A 7,500-nucleotide genomic window follows, 5' to 3' on the forward strand; every position below is an offset into this window, starting at 1 on the left:
TATCATGGACTAAACAGCATGCTAAACAGCACAGGTCTGCAGAAGAGAGGTGGAACCTTCTGGCAGGAAAGCATTATATCTGGTGAGTTAGCGATCGGTGGTGAGAGATCCTGACACTCTTGCAAGATATGAGTGTAGTTGAATAGACTAGAGTCTGGAGCATCCGATATAATTAAATGAACACACACATCAAGGGCACGGTCACATCACATCATAAGCTGCAACAGAAAACACCAGATAGCACCAAATGCAGGCTTCAAAAGCCTCTCCTTCCTCAACGTCTTCACAGGCTGTCCTTCGTGCACTGAGGAAATGTGGTGATGGGCAGTGCAGGAAGATGCGGGGGAGAAGGGCAGTGCTTGTTTGACCTGCTTTAATGCAGCGGACAAAAGCTCCAGCAGCGAGCGTCACTGATATCGCTGTCGTGCAATCTTTTCAGCTCCGACAACATGCAGCCAGGGGAAATAAGACCAAAGAAACAGGGACGCATGAAAACCTCCGTCCAAACACACACACACACACACACACACAAATACAGCGGGGGAAATAGCACAATATTCAAACACTGTTGGACATCAAAGGAGTGTTCCTCTGCTCACGCTTGTAAATAAGAGATACACAAGAGGAGAGCAAGTTATTTGGTTAGCGTCTAAAATATGTATTGCAGAACTGTGGAGCTGTTAACTGTTAACTGAAACATTAACCTTTAAAAGTACGTCACATTCAAACAGGGCTGTAAAATGTCAGGACACTTCACGTCCCCTTTAAATGTTCTCTGCCTCTGGTCTTCGACGACAGGCTTGGCCAGGAAGAAGGATTGAGTAAAAAAAAAAAACAGCATTTGTTGCTTCCATTCCACATTAAGCCTCTCAGTATCATGATACATTTTTGATTATCTGTGGGTCTGAACAGATGTTTCCAGCAGTTTTTCTGTTTGAGAGAAATGATAGCATGAAAGGATAAGACTGTTTTATCCTTTGAGACAAGCATCCCCTTTTACTCACATTTCCCTTTTTAATGCTCTCCAGTTGGAAAACTGTAAATAACTCAGAAAATGATTCTACTCGTTCTACTTCTGTGTATTTTGTTACAGGCTAAAGGAGGATCATCATAAAAACATGTCATGCCCATCTATTTAGAGATTTAGCTCCACTGATGCCCTGACAAGCTAACCCCATCTTGACAGATGACTTGATTTTATGGTTGTTTAGGACCTCTTTGGCCGTGTCCTCAGAATGTTTTCACTGCTGAACTAGGCTCTCCACAGCCATCTGCACGCTGAGAGGTTAAGCTATGTACTCCATAAGCAAGGTGTCGTTTTAAACCTCATGCTAATGTCTTGCTAATCTCAATGTGACCTGCCTTTGTGGGGATCGTCACTGTCACACACATGTTGTTCTCCCCCGCATCATGAGTACTGCTGTATCACTGTACCAGCGGGGGAGGGGTGGCGTGAAGGGAAGGAGGCTGTTCTGTTCTTCATAACACCGGAGGAAGAGTCATGGCATCTCTCTGGATTATAATCATTTGACTGACGTCATTGTTTCCTCACCATTCATTACAGTAATGACTTGGCCACATAAATAATGCAACTGGCCAATAAATTCTGTCTGTAATGGGACCTGAGGTGTTCAAATGCTGGGCAGCGGATCCTGCTCTTGACAGTGCCTGTTATATTCTCCACTAACATCTCAATCAAAGCGGCTGTAAAGAACAGTGTTTATCTCAGGGGATTTCCAGACCACACTGTCTACCCATGACATCACTATGATGAAAATGACTTCCACCTCCTGGTCTCCAGCAAAGCCTGAGCTCACCTGATGTTCTGAAGCAGTGAGCTCACCTGATGTTCTGAAGCAGAGCCTCCCAAAGTGGGGGCGCAGACTTACAGCAAGAGGAAAATCAGGACTTGAATAATCACTAGCTCGATGTCCCGCGACAATCAAGTTTCCCCCTCGGGCTACCAAAATCTAACAACACCCAGAAATTATACCCTAAGTGAACTAAAGTTCCCTCCTTTATTTGCCTTTTCTGCACTTCTGACATGCTATTTGTCTGCAAGGAAATGTACACATTTATTGGAAAGGTTCTGGTCAGTTTGTGTTTGATGCCAGAGTCCCCTGCCACTCCACCACCACACAAAGTAGTGCACCACAGAGTTCAATAAACATGCATATCTGTAGCATTTACACCAAAACCTGAATGTGGATTTAATCACACTTTTATCCTTTTATTCTGGTGCAAATATATCGCCACAGTCCACGGGGAGACAGAGGACACGACCCACAGGACAGTCTTGTTTTGTCCAGAAGGGATTTATTTTCCGATACTAACCCACAAAACAATAAAAGACATTCCTCCAAAATATCTCTTTTTATGTGATTTTGTTCCACAAAGCACAAAACCCGTTGCCAGGTATAACGGTTGCCAAAACGATTAAAAACATTCCTCCAAAATATCTCTTTTTATGTGATTTTGTTGCACAAAGCACAAAACCTGCTGCCAGCGGAAGCGGGCGTGAATTTTTTGGTCAATACCAAAAAAAAAAGATATGACCTCTGAACATTACCCATTCAATTTAAAGGAACTTTTTGCAACATTCTGAGGAGCCGTATTAAAAAACATGTTAGCTGTTAAAAAAAAAAAAAGCTTTGCAACAGCAAATGGTCATCTGTGTTTTGTTTAAACAGGTAGGTTATATGAACGTCTCAAGCTTTGCACAGTGGAGTTCTTTTAGAGATTAGAGTGAGTTTGCCTCGATCTGCTAGAGATTTTCCAATCTTACATTATGTTCGGTCAGGGAATTTTGAACTGCAGAGCCAATGTAACAAATGCCTTCACAATTAACACACACAGCACCACTCTCTACCTCCATGTTGCAGGGACGCCAAGGTCCTTTGCATGCATCACAAAGCCTGTATCACTGAGGCATGGAGGATCCACCCAACAGAGGCTTCTCATGAGGTTGAGGGACAGGTTACTGGAGGTGTGGGGAACAGGGGCGTAGCCAGGACATTATTTCTGGGGGGGGCCAGCTCTGGCCAGTCTTTTATTTGGGTGGCACTTGATTGTCAAAAACTACAATTTTAAAACTCACACGCTGCATCACTCAGAGCAGCAGTTTTCTAACGACTCATCTAGCCATAAACAATGGATTGAACCTTCTTATGGACACTAATGATGTCATATTGATAATCCCATGTTATTTTTTATATATTTTTCCCGTGCTGTGAGGTTGGGGGGGGGGGGGGCCTGCAGGGTGGCCATTCTCTGACCAATGGTGGCCGTGGCCCCCCCTGGCCACCACGTGGCTACGCCCCTGGTGGGGAACCCTCTGGAGGGACCGGCTGGAGGACCACACGTCGGTCACATGAGAGTGCGTCTAGCCCTGTCCTGTGGAAGCTCTCCAGCGACCTGCTGAAATGTTTGATTTGCCCGAGGCCGAGCATGGCCCTGTGCTCATGTTTGTGCATTAACCAGCTGATGAGCACCCAGGGAGGCGTTAAAAGGCCTGGCAATGCTCGCTCAGCGGCCCCCTGGCTGCTCAGGTGTGAGCAGCAGTAAAACCCACTCAAGAGAGGGGGCTGTTGCAAACAGAGCCAACCCTAAGAGCTCTTCAGGGACTAATGACTGATGCCTTCCCCTCACAACACGCAGGGATGGGAGACATTACACAATCGGACCTCCCATCGGGTAATTTATGGAGGGGCTGTACCTCACCCCGCCTCTACATCCTGGCAACAACCCCCCCCCCCCCCCCCCCTCACTAGAGATGATGTGTGACTCTGGCAACTACAACACAACAAGATGGATTTATTTTGCTGCACCTTTCCCCCTCCTCCCCAGACAGCCACTCAAAGGGCTAATCATACTCTAATCACATGGAGAGTGGAAACAGTGAGGGTACTATGGTGGAAATGAGTACTTTTTGTGCCGCATGATGTCTCTTTACGCTGTTGTTGTTTTGTTTCCTCCTGGTCAGCTTTGTCAGCCTGTGACCAAGTTCTTCTCAAAAGCTTCCCTTTTGTCTTGAGTTTTTGTCCTTGCCACTGTCACTGCTTGCCTCCTCGCGCGTGTTCAGGCCTTGATCTGAGGAAAACTACGGTGGTGACCTTGGTGTCTCTTTGGACAAACAGCCCAATGCCCTCCACTTCCAAAAAAAGAAGAAGAAAAAAAGAAAATCCAGTCTCTGCAATAATATGATTCAGATGCTCATAATTGAAATATTACCATTTATTCCTATTTCAATTCCCTAAATATAGACACAGTCCCTGAGCAGTGATGTGCTTTTCCCCAAGAGGTGAAATTGGGCTCTCTGGGTTTTGTTCTCACCGTCTCATTGACTCCCAACAATGACAGCAATTGTGCCACTGACCTACTCCTAAAACATCCGCCCATCAAGGTCACATGATCTGTTCCTGCTCGATTAAGCCATTGTGATATCATCAGGCCACGCTCTCGCTGCCCGAGGACTGATTTGAAATCCCCTTCTTTTGTCTGCATGCAAATCCCCCATAACAAGCCCCAGATAGATGAATTAGATTTTTTGGTGTGTGTGTGTGTGTTTGCGTGCTTGTGTGTGTGTGTGTGTGTGTGTGTGTGTGTGTGTGTGTGTGTGTGTGTGTGTGTGTGTCTGTGTGTGTGTGTGTCTGTGTGTCTGTGTGAGAGAGTGCGCATGTCAGTAAGTGTATATCTGTGTGTGGGTCTGAGCCTGTCTGTATGAGTGTGTGTGCATGTCAGTGTGTGTGTGTGTGTGTGTGTGTGTGTCTGTGCACGTGATATTTCAATCAAACCGCCAGGGAGAGTGCGTGTGTGCCCATCCAGTCTGCTCTCATCCCCACTCCAAATTAGGCAATTAGTACTGCCATTAAAGTGGTGGCAGTGTGGGGGCTTAACACCAGGGGAAATAAAAGAGACAATCTGCCGCATGTTCGCCCAGGATATTGCCGATTTCCATCCTTCAACCCCCTACACCCCCCACTGCTGCTGAACCCCCCCTCCCCCCAGATGGGGAGACATTAGTAATTTATATTCTGTCAACAGTGCTCTGGAGAACACTGCCCAAATCATTTCCGCGTTTCAGCTCGCTTTTCCAGGAGCGTAATCATATCTGCCTGTCACCAGAGAAGAAAGGGATGAAAAAAAACACCTTTTCACAAAAAACACTCTGTTCATTCCCACCTACCTGGCCAGTATTGAAACTGACATAGCAGGGGGGTCTTTTCATTGCGATGTTGACTTTATCCCTTTGGCATGTTGTTAACCTTCACGTTTTGGATATTCTGAGTATGTTCTGTTGTATACTGTCTTGTGTGTATTTTTTCCCATTGATGTTTCAGTCTCTCTCTCTCTCTTTGTGTGTGTGTGTGTGAGAGTGTGTCTGTGTGTGTGTGTGTGTGTGTGTGTGTGTGTGTGTGTGTGTGTGTGTGTGTGTGTGTGTGTGTGTGTGTGTGTGTGAGAGTGTCTCTGTGAGTGTGTCTGCGTGTGCATGTGCGTGTGAGTGTGTGAGAGAGTGTCTCTGTGAGTGTGTCTGCGTGTGCGTGCATGCATCAGGGTGTGCATGTGGCACTGCATTCATTACTCCAAATCAAATGGACACAAAGGAAGTGAACTGTGAGCATTATATGAACAGACAGGAGCAAAAAAAAGATAGACACGGGAGAGAGAAAGAAAGAGAGAGAGAGAGTAAAAAAAGAGTGTGAGAGCGAAATAGGGTGTGCGTGTTTGTGTGTGAGAGACAGAGAGCGAGAGAGAGAGAGAGCTACAGAAGGAAAGTAGAATAGAGAGAGAAAAAGAGGAAAAGAAAGAGAGATATTATGGCCAGATGCCCACCCAATTCTTTTCAGTGAGAATGAGTCAATGCTGCATGTCTGTCTGCAGGGCTTGTCTGTCTGCAGGGCCTGTCTGTCTGCAGGGCCTGTCTGTCTGCAGGGCCTGTCTGTCTGCAGGGCCTGTCTTTGCTCTGGCATGGCAGCGTGACACATCCCAGTGTTTACAGAGACGGGACACTGTGTCCCTTCTACCCAATTAGTCTGGGAAAAGGCATATGTATCATATATCGCCACATTAGTGGCCAGTGGAAAGCGTGTTAACCTTACATATGGGATCTAACGTGCTGGACATTCCTCACATTGTGACATACAGTGCATACCCTCTCGTCTATACTGAGGGTATGCATTATTCAAATAAGTGATGGATGGCAGATCCAGAATGGCAATGTCATATTTAATGAATCACTCACATATGTTGAAGTTTTGTTACTATTTTTGGCCTCATGCTCATAGTTCACTAAAGTCAATGCATTCAGTCAGTGTTGAAGCCCTGACTGCTGAACAACTCGTTAAGTGTCATCAGGAAATTCTAAATAAGCTCCCTACTGAGGCTTGCGCCTTGATTTAATCATTCATGCTGATGATTCCCGCTCATCCACACATGATCACCCACAGAGGTAAAAGATGAGCTCACTTCATTAAAATGTGCCACTAGTACTACTACACGTCTAATCCATTCGTCTGATTTCGGTCTTTATTTGCATTTATTTATTCAATATGTGCTGTGTCAATAGCTGTTAAATTTGCATGTAAAATGAGTCATTCAACTCTAACTTCAACATTATAGTGAATGTACGTGTGCCTATCCCCCACCTCAAAACCTAAACAATAAACAACAACAACAAATCCCAGTTGGGGCTACATAATGAAAGGAGTGTCCAACTTTTCTTTCTGACATGACATGTTTTCAAACTGCTCAGTCCAGTGTAATGGCGCATCAAGAGACATGCACAGCGTGGCCAATGGAAACACTGCAGGGTTATGAGACGAAGGAGCTTTACCTTTACAGACCGTGCCGTTCTCCACCGCCTCGTGCCCAGCCTTGCACATGCAGCGGCCTATGGGCACCATCCACTCGCCGTCGCCGTTGCAGTACAGCTTGATGGGCACGTCCACCTCCTCTCCGTTAAGTATGCACATGCCCCTGGCCGCCACCAGAGACGTGCTCTCCGCTCCTGACAGTGTCTCCTGGAACACGGCCCCGTTGCGGACCACGCGGGGACACTTGCGGTAGAAGACCCGCACGGCGATGATGGACATGCAGGCCCCGTAGTCCTGGAAGGCCAGGTAGAAGCCCTTGCGCGAGACGGGGCCGAAGCTGCGCACCTCCGTGTTGATCTTCATCACGCGGCCGCCCAGGTCCACCTGCGAGAAGCTCTCGTCGGCGGCGATGGTGTCCACCTTGATCCACGGGTTCTCCATCCAGGCAGGCGACACCTTGGTGGCAACGTCCGAGTCGCCCTCGAAGTAGTAGAGGTTGAAGGTCTCCTTGCAGGAGCCCGGCACGTTGGGGATGCTGCTGCAGTCCCGCACAGAGAACTTGATCTCCACGTGGATGCGCTGGGCTCCACCCCTGCGGATGAACTTGGTGCGCACCCAGTTGTTCTGGTGGGTGTCGAAGACGTTGCACACCTGGTACGTGCGGATGGTGTTCAGGTTCTCGTCGTAG

At 47.1% G+C, this 7,500-nt stretch overlaps 1 protein-coding gene across 1 annotated transcript in view; it reads right to left on the reverse strand.

Moving 5' to 3' along the window:
• ephb2a (eph receptor B2a) overlaps positions 1-7,500 on the reverse strand; it is a gene marked incomplete at both ends in the record, with an annotated part of 45,324 nt that overhangs the window by 27,256 nt on the left and 10,568 nt on the right. The window contains one exon of the mRNA XM_080853743.1: positions 6,833-7,500. This exon is cut by the window's right edge and continues 17 nt beyond it. Coding sequence (XP_080709869.1) covers positions 6,833-7,500 — 668 coding nt within the window. The remainder of the gene's footprint in view (positions 1-6,832) is intronic.

The sequence above is a fragment of the Sprattus sprattus genome (assembly GCF_963457725.1).
Source record: "Sprattus sprattus genome assembly, chromosome: 16".
Taxonomy (NCBI): Eukaryota; Metazoa; Chordata; class Actinopteri; order Clupeiformes; family Clupeidae; genus Sprattus; species Sprattus sprattus.